This window comes from Podarcis vaucheri (genome assembly GCF_965113315.1).
Source record: "Podarcis vaucheri genome assembly, chromosome: 2".
Classification (NCBI taxonomy): Eukaryota; Metazoa; Chordata; class Lepidosauria; order Squamata; family Lacertidae; genus Podarcis; species Podarcis vaucheri.
In genome coordinates, this window is record NC_138760.1 from 127,396,400 (window position 1) to 127,414,402 (window position 18,003).

The 18,003-nt window shown below is 48.9% G+C and overlaps 1 protein-coding gene and 1 long non-coding RNA gene across 2 annotated transcripts in view; one reads left to right on the forward strand and one right to left on the reverse strand.

Annotated features, from left to right (window-relative positions):
* Positions 1 to 18,003, reverse strand: part of LOC309526217 (uncharacterized protein) — a 73,093-nt gene that overhangs the window by 20,884 nt on the left and 34,206 nt on the right. Inside the window, exons 3-9 of the mRNA XM_082212131.1 lie at positions 15,260 to 15,535; positions 6,249 to 6,524; positions 4,879 to 5,166; positions 3,496 to 3,579; positions 2,278 to 2,316; positions 1,582 to 1,614; positions 1,164 to 1,170 (exon numbers count right to left, since the gene is read on the reverse strand). Coding sequence (XP_082068257.1) covers positions 1,164 to 1,170; positions 1,582 to 1,614; positions 2,278 to 2,316; positions 3,496 to 3,579; positions 4,879 to 5,166; positions 6,249 to 6,524; positions 15,260 to 15,535 — 1,003 coding nt within the window. The remainder of the gene's footprint in view (positions 1 to 1,163; positions 1,171 to 1,581; positions 1,615 to 2,277; positions 2,317 to 3,495; positions 3,580 to 4,878; positions 5,167 to 6,248; positions 6,525 to 15,259; positions 15,536 to 18,003) is intronic.
* LOC309527439 lies at positions 135 to 1,005 on the forward strand. Its single transcript, XR_014217212.1, has 2 exons — positions 135 to 208; positions 480 to 1,005. It is a non-coding gene; the product is annotated as an uncharacterized lncRNA (long non-coding RNA).

An 18,003-nucleotide genomic window follows, 5' to 3' on the forward strand; every position in this document is an offset into this window, starting at 1 on the left:
CTTTGGAGTTGCTCTTCAGCCACTTTGCAATGGAAGAACAATTATGGGCACCTCCCTGCCAGAGGCTACAAACTCTGAATATTCTCAGGAACTTCAAGATCTCTGGAACTCGTGTGATAAGAACCACTAAAGAAGAAGGGGTGCACTCTTATTTATTTCAGTCAAACAGATATTACAAAAGGAGTAATGATAATAATAATTACATCCAGTATCTTCAAAGCAAGATGCAGCAAATCCATTGGGTTAGGCAAGAAGAGTCCTGCGGCCCCTGGAGGTCTAAAAAACTTATTGAATTCTTATTTCTATGAAAGAGTTTCCTGAAGGAATGTCAGTCTATGAGAAGGGAAGGAAGATGGCGGGAATCATATGGAGGGAACCGCAGAGAGGCAAAGTATGATCCTCAACCGACTACAGGTGAAAAAGCAAGAATGTGTGAGGTAACACGCAAATTGAAGGCAACAAAACTAGTTTACTTGGAGGAGTTCATGTGGTCCCACTCCCAGTGGGTCTCCCCTCCTAGAAGGCTGTGGGGACCAGGCAACAAGTCTCATGAACTGAAGGCCTGCAGTCAAAAAGAAGGGGCTGCTTATTTCAGATCAAACTCTGGCCATGAAGCTCCTGATCTGCCTCTTCTCCTTGCTGGCTTCCTCCTTGGCTGTCAGCAGAATCAGACATGACATCCGTTTAGCCAAAGGCTAAACCTGCCCAAGAGGCAGGAACAACTTAGCCTATTTCCTGCATAATACCCCTAAAGCAGCTCTCAGATGTTGTCTTTCCTTCAATTTGGATGGCAAGCGAGGGACACAAGGTTGGAGAAGGGATTGTAGAGGGAACCACAGCAACAAAGAAGAAAGAGAAACCATCAAAATCACTGCAAGTCATGCTCAACCTCCCCACCTCTTTTAAAAGCTTTTAGTTGTGTATATATGACACATTTCTGATTAATACAAGAACATTTCTGAAAATCAGTTGCAAAGCAAAATTGGCCAAAATCCATCCGAAAAACATGATCATCCTCAAATACAAGTTACAGCTGAAGTCAGAGTAGATGACTGAGAGCCAGGATTAAGGAACATCAGAAACAGCATTAAAGGACAGCAGGAGCTCTGAGCCTCTGCAATTCACAGCCAAACTTGTGCAGGCTCCTTCTGGTCTCATCTCACACACCAACTGAAGGGAAAAAAGAAAAGGAGTGTTTCAAAATTAAGCCAACATCATGGTGTGCAACCATCAGCATTGCAGAGCTAGTGGGAACCCAAAGGCCGTCTAGTCCAGCCTCAATCAGACCTAAGATCTGTTAGGAGCAGCACCAAAATGGGCCTGCAGAGCAAATGCCTGCAGAGGGCAGCTCAAGCAAGTGAGCCAAGCTGCACACTTTGGGGGAATACCAGAAGGACACACAGCAGTCCTGTTGGAAGGAGAAATCCCTTCCAGCACCCAAAATGTGACTCTCATTCAGAACCCAAAATGTGACTCCCAAGGTTGGTAACAGGAAAGCAGAAGCTTTTCCCCATTTGGGGATGTTCCCCACAGAGTCTTCTGCAAGAGCCCCACTTTGCCCCCACCTGCACCCCCACTTACCCTTGGTGGAGCTGTCAGACCCCTGGTCGCTTGCTGCAAAAGGGAGGAAACATAGGAGTCAGGATCCCGGGGAGGGAGATCCCACCCCCACCCCCCCAGCCCTTCTCTTCCCTCCTTCCGACCCCCATCCCAAATACGGGTAGGGGCCTAAGAAGAGTTCAGGGACAGGCAGCCCAGAGGCAAGGGGGCTCAAGGACAGCCCTGGAGGGAGAAGCAGATGCTGGAGGGCAAAGAGAGATGGGCACAGCCTGGCATGGAGGCAGCGGGGGACTAGGGCAGGGGTGGGTGTGATTTGGGAAGGAAGAGGGCAGGAAGGCAGAAGCGGGGGGGGGGGGGAGCAGTGGTGCCAAATCCAGAAGGGAGGGTTCCTGACATCCACAGACTTGAGCCAACCAACCATTTCTTTAGCTTCAGGTTCCAGTAAATTAAACCCCCAGAGATCCCTCTCTCCCCCCACCCTTGGCTCTTCCTCTTGCTCCTTCTTGGAGCCCCTCCCTCAGCCGACAGTCTCTCTGCAGCCTTTTCCTGGCCCTGAGGGACCCCTTGCTCTCCACAGACAGGCTGAGCAGACAGGCCTAAGCTTCCCATCAGGGTCTTGGGCTTAAGGACCAGGCCACCACCATGTTAGGTTTGTCTTGCTTCTAACTCCGTGGTGAGAAAAATATGTCAGACAGAGAGAGGGGAGGAGTCACTCACTTGAGGCTGCTTTGTAGGCTGATTTCTTGCTCTGTTTCTCTGTGAAGAAAAAAGCAGAAGGTCAGAGCTGGAAGGGACCTCCAGAGGCCATTCAAATCCATTTCGACAATCTGGCTCTCAGATGCTGAAATCTTCCCTGCAGATGCTCCTCTTGTCTCTTCCAAACACCTCCAAGGAAGGGGAGCCCAGAAGGGGAGCTTTTCAAGGAACTCATGTTATAAAGAAGTAGAAAAAAATTGCGGAAATTAAATAAAAAAATCAACATGGTGAAACCAGGCAGTGGACAAATTCCAAGAGGGTGGAAGGAAACATTATCCAGTCCCTTCACTCATTCATTTTTGGATTATTATTTTGGTGATTCCCCTGTCAGCTTCGTCTTTGAGCCAGTGCCACCGACTGGGCTCAACCTCTTCAGCCCCGACTGGGCCAGGCGAGCTGGAAAGCACTCCCAGAGACCTTCCACTGCCGGGAGCAGCTCTAAGTGCTGTGGACTCACAACTCGGAGCTGTGAGCACCAAACTCAGTTCCAAAAGTCAGCGGAGCACAGCAGAGCTGAATGAATCACACGAACGACAGCTCTGAAGAATAACTTCTTTTATTCTCTACAGCTACTGCATTAACTAAAATAAACTAACTAAAGACTAATTGGAGACGCTGGACTGCATGAGTGTTACAGCTGCTTGAGCAGTCACCTTATCTATACACAGATAACACTCAGACTCCCACAGGCTGGAGCGGAAGAAGCGATGAGCAAAACCCGCCCCCTCCTCTCTGAAACATTGTCAGCAGATTCTTGCAATGGGAGGGGTGAAATATCCTCACCCCCAAATAAAAATACAAAATGAGAGCACAAAATACATAATAAAACAAAAACAAACCAGTAACTCACATTTAAAAGGCCAAAGGCCTGGTTCGAGAGAAACATTTTCGCCTGGCGCCTAAAGATTTGTAAGGAAGGCTCCCTGCTAAGTGTGCACAGGACTGAAGGCTTAGGACTGATTAAAACATCAGGTGGGAAGTGAATTTACTGAGCATAGAGTGAGCGCAAAGCAATGACCACTATGACTTTTGATTCATGTTCAAAGGGTGTTTTATGGGGAAGGGTGTCTGCAGGGATACAAGGGGCAGTTGCCAGGAAGCTCCACCAGCACATTCCCAGTCGGAGGCTAAAAAATGAGGGCACACAAGACGCAGCAAACGCATCCAGGATTTACTTACTGCGGATGAAGAAGATGATCCCAGAGACCAGCAGGATGGCAGCCATAACACCCAGAATGACTCCCACAATGAGCCCCAGGTTGACTGAAAGGAGACAAGAGACATTTTTATTCAGACTGGCAGCGGCAGCTCCCCAAGGCCTCAAGCAGGAGATTTGAGTGGAGGTGCTGAGCTATGAGCCCGGGAGGATTTTACGTGTGCAAAGCAGGCCCTCTCTCTCTCCTCACAGGCCAAGGTCCTCTCTGTAGTGGCCCCGACACAAGGGAGTTTTTTCCCACCAGAGTCCAGCATTAGAGGCCTTCCAAATAACCAATTCATTTAAGGAAGACAGTTGACAGGCACATCTGTTTCATCACAAGACTTAAAAGCAGGTCTCCTCCTGCTCACGTACTTCAGCCTTCTCTGTCAGGACCCTGAGAGGAAGGGATTCCCTCCCCTCTGAGACCCCCCAGAGCCCAGCATTACAGGCCTTCAGGGAAGGCACAAACCCTTAGAAAAAAGTATCTTGTGTACGGTTGCCATATGTCCAGTTTTTCCTGGACACATCCTCTTTTTCAGACTTAAAATGTTTGTACAGACCAATTTTTTAAATGAGGCAAAATGTCCAGTTTTTTTTTTGTTTGGGTGGAATCTCTGGAGTCCGTAGCGCTACTGAGTGAGCCCTGGTCCCCCCTCTGCCCTGCCTGTGTGAGTCTCTGGCTCCAGGGCGGCTTCCATAATTCTCGCTTGCCTGCCTGTGAGAAGGAGTCTGGGCTGTGGGTGGGGATATGCGTTCATGGGCTCCTGCTGGGGAAAAGGGAGTCTGGCTCTTAGACATTCTGCTTTGGTTCCTGCAGGCGCAGCTCCCCTGGCGGAGTATGAGAAATGAGCGTTGTTATTAAAATTCCTGCTTGCTCTTCCCAGAGGTGTGCGGGTGTTTGGGCTGAGTGGAGATGAGTATCAGTTTTTCTAGTGCGAGTGTGAGGAGGAGCAAGTGAGAATCTTTTTCACTGTGCAGTACAGTCAGTCCGGGGCTCCCTCTTTTTAAGTTTGCTGCCCCTTTTTCAGTTGCAGTGACTGTAAGTTTGATTTTGAAGAAATAACACATTTGCCCACATTCTGCGATATCACAACTACTTGGGCTTAAAGTCAAAAGGTGATGGCCAGTATTTACCTACGACATTCAATTTGAGTTCAAGGCCTATGAGACACTTGCCAAAAAAGGCTGCATCTCTGCTGAAATCTACAGATTCCAATTAAGTCGCTTCCCTCCAGAGACATAGACAGGATCCAACTGGGGTTCCCCATCTGAGGAGTTGGGTGGAAATCCCCCTCCCAGAGCCCACCCCTCCCCCTCCTGTCTGTCTGTCTGTCTGTCTGTCTGTCTGTCTGTCTGTCTCTCACCAGGCTCCTTCTCCCAGGCCACGTCCAGAGGCTTCTTCAGGCTGTCGTGCTCCACGCGGCACCGGAAGCGCTCCCTCTCCTCGGGGTCGATCTGGACACTGAGCAAGAGATAGTAGGTCCCGTCCGAGTTGGGGGCGACCAATCCTCGGAGGGTGCCCTCCTGCCAGACCTCCCCGTCCTTCACCCAGTTGGCCTCAATCTCCTTGGGGTAGAAGCCGTGGACTTGGCAAACGAGGGTCTCCAGGCCGTCATAGTCTGCCTTCCTGGTCACCTTCACCACCGGAGCCTCTGCAAAAAGGGCCACATTGGGGTTAACAGAGAGACATCCACAACAGGAGGTAGATCAGGCTGATCCTGGTTTCTCTCTTGAGGGGGAAGAAATGCTGGACTCGCTGCTCTCTGTTCTCCGGGACTTTTCAGCCCAATAATTAGTGAACAAAGCCAACAGCCCTGGGAAAGACAGAGCTCCTTTCTAGTTCTCCCGCCTGCCCTGAAAGGGTCCCTTGAGGCTGGAAAGGGCCCGTCTCCCTTCTCCACAGCAGCCTCCCCTGGAGTGGAAATGGCGGCTAATACGTATGAGTCAGGCCTCAAAAACGGAGGGTGCTAGAATTATTTCATTTTTAATTAATGTTCACATTAGCAAAACTAATAGAGACAGGAAGAAAGCCAGTCATTTGATTGGCCCCTGTGCCAGATTCCTGAAGGCGGAAGAGTGGGCTGTACCATTTCAAGGCACGGGGTTGGGGAAGATGACACTTCTGAATGTTCCCCATGGGAAAAAGTAAAATTCCTCACAAATGAAAAATATAAGAAGGTAGAAGAGGGACTTCCCATACTCTCTCACTATGTGCAGGATTTCTGCTTCTAGGCCACGAGTGGCTAACCTACAGACTTAGTGAGGGGGCTGCATCCATATTTCATGGGCTCCCCACACATTTTCTATTTTAAAGAAGGTTAATTAATATAGTTTTAAAGACTTTCCCCACTTTCCCCTACCCAAGTGTAAAGGCAAAAGGCTTTTCATTATTCTGCCTCAAATCTGTCCATTTCAATTTTCTTTCTTTACTTAATTTAAAATGCATTTTGCTTTCCTGGCCCCTTCCCTGCTGTTTCTTTCTCCCCCCTCCCCCCATTTGTCTTTTGCCATCCCTTATTCTAGGCATGTGGGGCTGTTTATAAGCATCTCCCCCCCCCAATCATACTCTGAAGAGACCCCCTTTCTCCTCCCAGGGTCCCAAACTTATTTCTGTCTCCCCCACCAAGAAAAGCGTTTGCTTTTTGGTCCAAAAGGAAGATTGTTAGGGGGGGAGGGGAATTTGTAGGGAAACTGCCCCACTGAGCCCCCTCCCCTCCCCACTGCCCCCCCTTACCTGTCCTCAGCAGAGTCTCCTTCCCATAGTCCAGGTATTTCTGCAGCCACTCAATGCAAATCTCCTCCAGGTAGTGCTTGTGGCCCTGGTTCAGGGCCATGTTAGGATCCCACTTCCTCTTGGTCACTTGGGCCCCTGTATCAGCTGCCGTCCAGGTGAGGGTCTCCTTGTCAAAGGTGAGGAAGTCTCTCCCATCATAGCTGAACTGCAAATGCCCTCCTTTGCGCCCGTCTGACCTCAGCTCACAGCCGTACATGTACTGAAAGGTGTGGATCCCTGGAAGGACCAGAAGAGGCCCAGGAGGTCAAGGGGGGTCAGAGCAGCCCCTCCCCCATCAGCAAAGGAGCCCAGGAAAAAGGATTTATTTGCCTGAGACTCAGGGAAGAGGCAGCAGTCAGAGGGGAGAAAAATCAACCAGCACTGTATCTTTCTGAAGGCTCATCCGCAAAACATGTTCACTGAGGGAAACACTACAAGTCCCCCTTTAATTGCCCCCTCCCTCTCATCGCCTCACACTTTATCCCCCCCCCCAATTCCTAGTGGATTCTCCCAACTCCCTGGAGGCGGGGGAGGGGTGGGGAGCATCCCTTGCAGGGTCGGAGGTCACAGTCTGTCTGTCTATCCCCCCCAGCTCTGCTCCTCTGGATCTTGCCCCTTTGGGAGGGACTGCCCCCTGTCCCCCCCCAGAAAGAGGAAAGGGGCAGCATGGAAGGGGGACACCCACACATTGGGGACCCTTTCGAGAGAGAAGGTCTCCTCTTCCCCTCCATCTCTCTCCCCCCAGCTTCTCAATATCAAGGACCTTTTTCCCTAAAAGGAGGAAAGTCATGGAAGGGCCTTCGGAAAAAGAAGATTCCACATAGCCTGGGAGGGAAAGGGAAGCCGCAAGGGGGGGTTGCCCCCCCCTTCTAAATGGCCCCCCTTCTCAGCAGAAGCCAGGCTGCCCTTGTCAAAGATGGGGGGTCCCAGCACCCTCCTGCCCACCCCAGGGGGCTACCACCAAATCTTCAAAACAACAACAACATTAAAACAATCATTTTGAAGTCCCATAATCCCTAAATGGGACAGATCATTTTGATTCTCTCATTACATGTTTCATATATTTGTCTTTGCATATTTACTTGAAGGTAAGTCACACTGAGTGGGGTTGGACATACTTCCAAGTAAACATGCGGAGGACTGAGCAGTTACAATTGGAAATTAAAATAAAATAAAATCTGTTTGTGATCCTGGCTGCCCACACACTGGGACTAGCCCATTTCTGAACTCTCTTGTTGAGGGACTCTTTCCTGGCGGTCAGTTCCATGGGGTAAGGCAGGTTTTAAAGAAGAGCAACTGCCAGATGTGGGGCCCCGTTCTCTATCAGCCCCCCAGCAGGTGGAGTGAGCAGTCCAGACAACCTGATGGATTCTGAAAGGCTCCAAGGAGAAAGGGGGGCTGACAGCCAGCATCCCTGTGGGGGCCCCCACCTCCCTATGGAATGTGGAATAAGGACACCATCCTTCCTTCCTGCCGTCTCCAGCACTGCAGACCCCAGCTGCCCCCCACCCCCAGTTCACCAGGGCAGTGGGGAGGACGAGGAGGCAGAGGGAAGAAGCTTCATGTGGGGGCGGACTCATAGCTGTGCTTATTCTGGGGTCATAATTGCAGCAGACGGGGGGGCATATTGGCACCTCAATAATGCAGCTACAATAAACTTGCTGCCTGGGACAGGTACAGTGGTGTCTCGCAACACGAAAAGAATCCGTTCTGTGATTCTCTTCGTCTAGCGGTTTTTTCGTCTTGCGAAGCAAGCCCATTGACGGATTAGCGGCTTTTAGCAGCTTATCGGCTGATCGGATCAGCTGATAAGCGGCTTAGCGGCTTAGAAAAAGGGGGGGAAGGGGGAAAAACCCGCAGGAACTCGCAAGACATTGTTGTCTTGCGAAGCAAGCCCATAGGAAATTCGTCTAGCGAAGCACCTCCAAAACGGAAAACTCTTTCGTCTAGCGAGTTTTCCGTCTTGCGAGGCATTCGCCTTGCGGGGCACCACTGTATTAAGGCACATGAGCACAGAGTCATCAAAGTTTCAGGGAAACTCCCCCCCCCCAATTTCAAAATTGGCAGTGCCACAGCTGGATTTCCAACTGGATTCCCAGCTCTTTGCTCTCTTCCAGGATCCCTCCCTATTATTAAAGGTAAAGGTAAAGGTACCCCTGCCCGAACGGGCCAGTCTTGACAGACTCTGGGGTTTGTGCGCCCATCTCACTCGAGGCCGGGGGCCAGCGCTGTCCGGAGACACTTCCGGGTCACGTGGCCAGCGTGACAAAGCTGCATCTGGCGAGCCAGCGCAGCACACGGAACGCCGTTTACCTTCCCGCTGGTAAGCGGTACCTATTTCTCTACTTGCACCCGGGGGTGCTTTCGAACTGCTAGGTTGGCAGGCGCTGGGACCGAGCAGCGGGAGCGCACCCCGCCGCGGGGATTCGAACCGCCGACCTTTCGCTCGGCAAGCCCTAGGCGCTGAGGCTTTTACCCACAGCGCCCGCCTATTATTACTTTGCCACAAAGCCACTGCCAGCGGTGCCAGGGAGAGAGCAAAGTGTCAACTGGCACCCTTGTTTTGTGCCACAAATAACAGGCATGGGGGGGGGAGGGAAGACATGTGTGCCTGCCACTGCAGAGTCTTTTTTCGTATAATTTTCCATTATTGTGTCCCCCCTGCCCTGCAATACAAGTACTTTTGTACACTGGTGCCTCGGTTCCCAAACACCAAAAACGCAGGGAGGCCTCACTTCGGACAACCGTAAGTCTGAGTATGGGTTTGAATGTAAACTCCTCGCTCTGGATTAACCTGCAGTCTTCAGATCAAGTAATTCGCTTATTTAGCTTATGTGCGTAGCAATTTAAGATTTTAAGGAGGTTTTCTCACCACTGCTGTATCGCAATCACCATCTTTCCCCCCATGTTAAATCTTTTTTGCTGTTTCTAAATGAAAGGCTGTGATATACAGTGGTGCTTTGGTTCTCAAACGGCTTGGTTCCCAAACGCCAAAAACCCAGAAGTAAGTGTTCCGGTTTTTAAATGTTTTTCGGAAGCCGAACATCCGATGCAGCTGTCGGCTATTGTTTGCGGGGCACCTGCACCAATCAGAAGCTGCGCCTTGGTTTTCGAACATTTTGGAAGTCAAACGGACTTCTGGAATGGATTACGTTCAAGAACCAAGGAACAACTGTATTTGGCGCTTTTGTTTTTGCTACAGTGGTACCTCTGGTTGCGGACACGATCCGTTCCGGGGTGCCGTTCGCACCCCGAAATGTCCGTAACCAGAGTGGCGCTTCTGCGCATGTGTAAATACTTCCGGGTTTGCCGTGCTCTTAACCTGAAAAAAACGCAACATGAAGCGTTCGCAAGAAGAGGCATGACTGTATTTATTTTGCGTTTTTGTGGCTTTTTTCGGTTAATTTGTTTTTGTTACTGTGTGGAACCCAGTTCAGCTACTGATGCGATTTATTGACTGTGTGACTACGGAAATGGATAAAAGCCCCCCATCCAAACAAGGACTATCATCAGTGCAGGTAAGGAAAAAATAATACTTTCAATTTTTATCATCTACAATACTGTCTTATTTTTTTTATAGTACAGTACATTGATTATTGCTTTCATTTTATGGACCAATGGTCTCGTTAGATAGTAAAATTTGTGTTAAATTGCTGTTTTAGGGGTTGCTTTTAAAAGTCTGGAACGGATTAATCCATTTTGCATTACTTTCTATGGAAAGTGCACCTTGGTTTTGGAACGCTTTGGTTTTGGAACGGACTTCCAGAACGAATTAAGTTTGAGAACCAAGGTACCACTGTATAATATTAAGCAAGTGATGCATTTGAGGGATTTGAACCCAGGTTCAAGGACAACTGAAAGGTAACTGTGCTGATGGAGTGGAATATAAAGATATAAATGATGGAACAAACAGATGTTTGTAAATGTGCGCCTAAACACACTTTGGCTATATACTAAATTCTTTGCTCCTGGTGAAAATAATTAAATGCTGATGTTAAGCCAACTTGTTGCTTTTCGAAAGGCCATGCCTCTTCCCTTTGATGCTCAGCACCATCAGGGCAGTCTATGCTGTGAACAGTGGCGTAGCGTGGGTTGTCAGCACCCGGGGCAGGGCAAGGCAAGGCCCCCTAACCCGTGGATTTGCGCCCCCTAACCCGTGGATTTGCGCCCCCTAACCCTAACCCCCAGATGTTGCGCCCGGTGCGGCCGGCCCCCCCTGCACCCCCCACGCTACGCCACTAGCTGTGAAGAGCTGGGAGCTTTCCTGGGGAGAGGACAGACCTTGCTTGGCTGCTCTTTGCCCCCCAGAGCTGAGTGCCCCTTCCCTGCCCCACCTCCCTCGGCTCCTGCAAGGGCCGCATCCAGAAGCGCAGGAGAGAGGAGGAGAGACCAGGAGTCTGTGTCCTGTGGCTCCCAGACCAGAGAACTTGGAAGTGAGGCCTCAAGGGGTCTCCCGGGGGCACAGGGGAAAGAAGGGGGCACAGCATGTCTGCCAGGATCTCAGCCAAAGGCAGCCTGGGGAGCCGGACATTCAGACAGAGCAGTTTCCTCACGGCTCACTTTTCAGAGATGGCACTTGGACTGGATGCATCATCAAAGATCTGGGGTGGTATTTAATGCAACGCCTACTCGGAGTAGACCCACTGCAGTGATTTGGCATTTCTGTCTTTAATGCACTGATTTCAATGGGTCTACTCTAAATATAACAGTATTGGATGCAACCCTGTGTGTACTAAAAAGGTCAAACACCTGCCCTAGCTCTCACTTTCAATAAATACTGAATTTTTGGTACCTGCTAAAAAAAATCCTGTTTAGACAAGCCTACCCAGATGCCTAGAAAGTTGAGGTAATTCTAATCTGTCTTAGTAGTTTAACTTCCTGTGTTTTAAACTATGGTTGTGAGTTTTTCTTAATTTTACTGGGGGGGGGGGGTTTACAATCAATAAGTGTATGTATTTAAATAAATAAATAAATAAATGACTAAATAGTATTTATTGATGTTTTATGTACATTCTATGGATTTTCCCCCTGATTTTTATTATAACTTTCCAGGTTGTATACTATCTTGATACAGTTTTGTGGGAAATACATATTGTAAATATTTTAATAAAACCTTCAGTCGATTGATAATAGAAGAAGAGCTGGTTTACATTAGCTAATTGATGTCCACCTAATAAATCCTTCATCAAAGAGGGCATGGTCCTTATCTCTGCTACTCTTCATGTTGCAACTCTAGTGTCTCATTTTACAGATCCACAACATGCTAATGCTCGTGACTTTTAAATCTGCTCTTCAATTCCAGTATCTGAAGCATTGATGTGGTGTTTTCACTTGGCAGGTGGCGTCACACAGGACTCGATGAGACCCCTGGCAGGGCCCACGGGTGCCGAGGACCCCAGCCCTGTCTCCTCTTGGCCAGCCAGCAGGGTCAGCAGACAGCCATTTTGATTTCCCACAACAAAACCATGGAGAGAAGCTACGTCCGGCACCCCAAGACAGGATGGGAAATGGCAATGGTTGCTCCTGGCCATGCACAGAGTTCTGCTGCTCTTTGGTAGCCTGAAGGAGCTCAGCAATGGAGGAGAGGCTGTCCCAGAGGATACCAGGTTGCTCTCACTTCTGATTTAGGCTTCCCCTTTCATCTCAGGAGCCCTTGGCTTACAGCTGAATTGAGTTTGGGTATAGAATGTCTTGCATTACAGAAGCCTCTCTCAACAGAAATCCTGCTTTCCTGGGCTGGATTCAGCTAACACAGCTTGTCTAAAAACCAAGCCCAACTGGGGCTTTCTCCCCATCTCCTTCCCGTGTGCTCCCCACAAATCAGCTTGGGGGGGGTGTCAGGAGAAGCCCCAGAGAGGTGTGCAGGGGGAGAAGAAGGGAGATTGCTCCCTCTGGCAATTAGAATGATTGTAACAGTGCTACTCTGGAGTCCTCCCTCTAGAACTACTCAATGCATTTAATAATAATAATAAATAAATAGTATGTTCTACAATGCCTCGTCCCAAGGTGATATTTTTAAAAGGGGGAGAAGCAGAATTCAGAGGAGCCCAAGAGGAAGCCTGCAAGGCAAGGCCGGGCCTGATCCCACTGCAAGAAAAGCAGACCTGCCCATTGCAGCGCTGGCTTGGTCTCAGCTGACCCCCAGGGTTTCTTCCTTGCAAGCCTGACAAGGCCAACGAAGGCCCCAGAGGGCTTTGGACACACTCAGGCTGACCCCTTTGGCAAGGCTCCTTCCACCTCCATTATTCTGTCTCACAGGTGGGGAATCTCTTTGGCTGCAGGGCCAGATCCTGATCAGGGTTGTCCCCAGGGGCCAAAGGGGGCAGGAGGCTGAAGCTGGCATCATGGCATAGCCCACCCGTCCATCTCACCCACCTTCCAAAAGCCCCTGAGGGGGTTTCCAAGCACCCAGCAGGGGCGCAGCCTCTTGGGAACTGCAGCCCAAGGGGCGCTGCCTGCCTTGCACTCAGCGCTTGGGGAAGCTGGCAAACTGCTTCTTCCTCATCTCCAGGGGAAGCCCTTCATTTTAGCCACATTCTGACGCAAATCCCCTCCTGAATCCGGAACATGAAGTCCTGCCAAGCTGAGCAGGGTTTTACTTCTGCTCATGGGGCAAATCCTACCCCCTGGCAGGCCAAGACTGGCCCACAGCCACAGGTTCCCCACCCCCGTTCTGTGCGGACATTATCGCTTGCCCCTTGGGTCCCTGCAACATGGAATAGTGGCTTCAGCTGCATGGAGACTAGACGTGTCTGTTCCAGGGTCCGTTCCCTCTGTCCCTGCCCTCCATTCATATTAATGGTAAGAGCTGCTCAACGGCGGAAAGGGCTCCCTTGGGAAGTGGTGGAATCTCCTTCCTTGGAGGTTTTTAAGCAGAGGCTGGATGGTCAACTGTCATGGATGCTTTAGCTGAGATTCCTGCACTGCAGAGGGTTGGACTAGATGACCCCTGGGTTCCCTTCCAACTCTACGATCCTATGATTCTTTGAACTATTGTATAATTCTGTTATGTACTGAAGTTCTCACCCTGGGCCACCAGGGGGATACTGTAGATAGTTATAAGGGATCAAAAGTGAACTGGATAGTTTTAGAATTAGAATTTAGAATCTAGAATTGGGATAGTTAGTTGTTACAATTATGTGTACTGGAGCTCTAGATAAGCAGGCTGACTAAACCCTTCAGCTCAGTTCTGTTCTGGCCTGTGAATAAACAAGAGCTGTTTCAGGAATCGCTGTGTCGTCTGATATGTTCACCCACAACTTAACAAATTCTATTTTATTTATGCTGGAAATTATGCAGAGAAAAAATTAGGAGTACCTTAAAGCATCAATCATAAACGTATTTCTTAGGAAGTAAGCTCTTCCAGACACCTTAGGACTTGTCTATTGTTTTAAACTGTATTTCTGATAATTTTAATATTTCTAGCAAACCTGTTTAGAAATTTTAATGCACTGAGGTGGTATATTATTAAACAAAATAAAATTTTATTAGACAAAATAAAAATAAATACAATGAAAAAATGTTCTGCCAAATGTTGTTAAACTGCTTGTTCCAATATGAGACTCTCTAAAAATGATAAGGAGCAGGAGGATAACATGTTTTGTAATTGACTTAGGGAAGAAAACAGGGTAGGATTTCTCCAGCTAATCATTGTCATGTATTGTTACACCACTAGATAAAAGCACTTCTCTGAAAAGAACTTTTCTATTGATAGAAAACTTTAGATGAGAATTGGGTCTTCAAAATGTTAAGTGTCTGATGTAGAGCTATATTAAGAATTATCCTCAGAGCACATTCAATGCCAACTCCTCCAAGACTGCATTTCAGCGAGCAGAGAAAACAGGACTCTTGAAGCACCCTCTCTGGGCGTTACACGTGTGTAGGGGGCAAGTGATGTGAATGATCTCCCTCCAGACCCAGCAGAGGCTCCCACTTCTGAGGTTCTGCTCCAAAATTGCAATTGGAGGGGGGAGTCACTCAACTTTGGGGCTAGACACAAATGCCTCCCCCCACCCTTTCAGCATGCTGGCTCCTTTCTCACAACTAACGTCTTAAAAGAATTTTGACATTTCAGAAGAAAGTTTTAAAAACAAAAATGTGTGCCAAAAGGCTTTTGCCGGATGTCTACCAGCTTTTACTAAGTTTAAACGATTCCTGTTGTAAGAGTTCCAAGGCTGGATGAGGAAGGGGGAGGAGTGTGGCAGAGATCGTCATAACTGGACAAAGGGGGTGAAAGACCTTTCTAAAGGGTCCTACTATTCTTCCCTAAGTGTAGACCATTAGAGAATAAAGTAAGTACAGATGTATAATGAATGCTGGAGGTGTGGGGGCCTTGGGGGCTCTTGTCCACCCCACCACTTCAGCTGCCCACCCTGCTTATGGTTTTAACCATGTAGTTGCCACTCTGACCCCCAGAACCCAGTCCATTCCTGTTCCTTCAAAAGGCTTCTCTTTCAACACTGTGCCAGGGAGAGGGAGGGGCTTGGTGATGGTCAGATGGGTCAGCCAATCAGCACCTCTGTCTGGGCAGCTGGCTTCTCCTTAAGCAGGACCAGAACTCAAGGCTTCCTTGTCTCAGCCTCAGGATCCCACCCTTCTCTTCCCCTCCCAGAGGAAAATGAACTAGACAGATTTCCACCTCAGAAGGCCTAAGCCAAGCCTAGCATGGAAGGAAGGGCAGGCAGTGGAGACATTTCCCTGGTAGGATGTGCAGGTCGAAAGAGTGTCATACTGGGGGGGGGGGGGTCCTGTGCTCTCCAAGTCTCATTCTCTGCCCCCCCACCCCACACCATCCCAGCCCTCATTAAGACCTTCATTAAGAGAAAGGGAGACGCCTCTGCCCTGGTGGAGACCCCCACCCTCCATTTCCTTTCCTCCCAGCAGCCCCCTCCCTGCAATTCTGGCCCTTGGAGGGAAGTATATTGGGGGGGGGGGAGAGGTGTGACTCTGTGCCTCTCCTGCCTTCCACTCACCTCCGCTCTGGTTGTAGCGATTCCGCAGAGTCTGAAGATTCCCCCTGAACACCAGCTCTTCGCCCTGAGCGATCTGAGTCTGCTCGTGCCAGTACTGAGGATTCTCCTTTTCCACCTTCCTCATCCAGGGGACGCGAGGCAGCGCCTCTTTGGTGTCACTGTCGTACTGAACGTATTGCTGGTCATCCACATACCCCACAGCAATGAACTGGGGCAGCCCCTGGCCAGGCTCAGACACGGCTGTGAAGAAGTAGCGCAGGGAGTGAGAAGTGGAGCCTGCAAAGGAAGAGAAAAGGGGGCAGAGAGTTAGGGGTCCTGCAGATGAAGGCAGCAGCCTAATCCTGCTGTGTTACAGGCAGCAGCCCTGAATTAGGAGATCCATGGACTATATGGAACTTGCCGAACTGACTGGGAGACTCCGAGACCAGAGAGATGAGACGGTGGAAGACGATTGGAAGAAGTTTAAAGAATATTTGAAAAAATTTGCTAATGGAAGTGGATATAGGCTGTAGGGTTAGAAGTAGAACATAGTGTCTTTTAAAATATTATTACTTGTAAGGGATAAAATGTCAAGATTTTTTTGGTAAAAGTAAGTGTGATTAAAAAAATGGTTAAAAATTATGATATATGTAAACTGTTAAAGATGAGGTAAAATGAAAATTAGATACAGGGGATTTGGGGAAGCTCACCTAACAATGTTTAGAAAAAATAAGGATAAGACAAGAATTTGTTTGTATTTTCTGTTTTTCTGTTTGTGTTGTTAAGTTGTGTTATAAAATGAATAAAAAAATTTGGGGGAAAAATAAATACATTAGGAGATCCAAAGTTTATCAGGCTTTGGGGGAGTTTGTCCTACCAAGCCAGGATTATAAACTGTGGTTTGAAATTAGCATGATCAGACACACTATAGGTAAAACTAACTACAGTTTATCTCAGTTCAGACATAACACAATGTTAGTTGAAAGTGAAAACACATGCTTCCAATCGCCGCCTTGTAGCCACATGCAAAGAGAGGAGGGGGAATGCATGAACCCAAGGCTTAGTGTGTTATGTCCAAATGCAGCTAGTGTTTCAATACATAGCCTGTCCAGAGGCGGTGGGCTTGCTGAGCATTCTTGTCTTTTGGCCTGTGCTTGCATCTCTCATAAATTATGTTACGTCAACTTGACTTCTTTTTACCTTTCCTCATTGCCAATAATCAAGATTCTACCGACAGAATGAGGCTGACAATCTTGCTGAAGGATGGAATTCAGCTCGACATCCCATATATGAACCAACTCTGTGTGTGATGAAGAATAAGTCAATTGTATGTCAGGGAGAAAAAGAGTAAAGAGACTCGATTCTGACATCTATGAATCAGGAGCTCATAAGAGACCCTTGTATGTAGTCTCATCTATAAAATAAATGGATCAAGTTCAAAAAACAAACAAACATTAGCCCATGGAGCAGAGGGCGAAAAAAGCTCTGCCAGGCAGCACTAAATCTCTGCATGTCTCTGCTGAGGCTCCGTGTGGGGAGACAGAGGCCAGCCCCTCCCCTTTTGCCAAGGTGGCATGAATTGCCCCCCACTTGCAAGCGTCAAGCTGACGAGAGCTCCCACAACATGGTCTGAAGGCTCAGGATGCAGGCACCGAACGGAAGCTAAGCAGGCTCAGGTCTGGGAAGTGGATGGAGGGGAGACCAGACAAAGCAAATCCATATACTGGGAGAACAGGAAGCTGCCTCCTCCTGGGTCAGACCACTGGTCCATGAAGCTCAGAGTTGTCTGCCCTGACTGGGATGGCTCATATCTGCAGCAATGGGCCTAGTTATTCCACTCCCTTAGAGCCGCCCCACAATCTGACCTTCTGGAGCCATGCACTGAACAGGTTTCTGGGCTCTGGGAGGCTTTGGAAAGACCTCCTGGGAACTCAGGAGAGCCCCACAAGATCCCGTGAGAACCTGCCAGAGACTGCTATGCAAAGCTGCAAAGCTCTAGTGTTACAGGGAAAACCTGGCACAAAAAGAGCTCTCTGCCTTCTGCATATATAATTGGTGTGACTCCAAAATACAGTTGAAATCCTTCAAGTTAATTGCATTCCAGTTGCTGGTTTCCTGCACTTTCCACCCGTTTTCCAGGGACAGATGTCAAGTTAATTGACCTGTAATTTCCAAGATCCTTCCTGGATCCCCTTTTTGATAATCGGTGTTTAAATGGTTGAGTGTTGCAATCTTTCAATGGTCTGAGCTGCCACCCACAGAGCGGGTTCCCCACTTGAGAAAGAAGGCCCCACAGGGATAGCAGGGGCAGAAGGACAAAAGAAACTTTGGGGTCAGGTCTCAACATGTGGCCCCACATCCCCTTTCCCCCCACTTGCCCCTTCACGAGATCGAACACAGGAAGGGGGACAGAGCTCTGGCCACCAGGGGGCCTAATGAGTCTCCACAGCAGATCCCCATCAGAAGCAATTAACTTTCCTTGACATCCATCAGCAGATTTTGCTATTTCTGCTCACTCCCCACACTCCTTACCCCTCTTCCCAAGTCACAGTGAATGTGTACTAAGGCGGCTGTGTGCCTCCTTTGCACAGGAGGAAAGAGCCAAGGCTCCATGGTACTTCTCTAGGGCCACCGCTGTACAGGGTACAGGATGAGTCCCACAGAGATGGCCCCCCAAGACAGCTGCAGCCCCTTAATTCCCTCCCTGGCCTTCTCCTCCCTGGGGATATAAACTCAATTTTAAAAGATGACTCTGTCAGTACCAA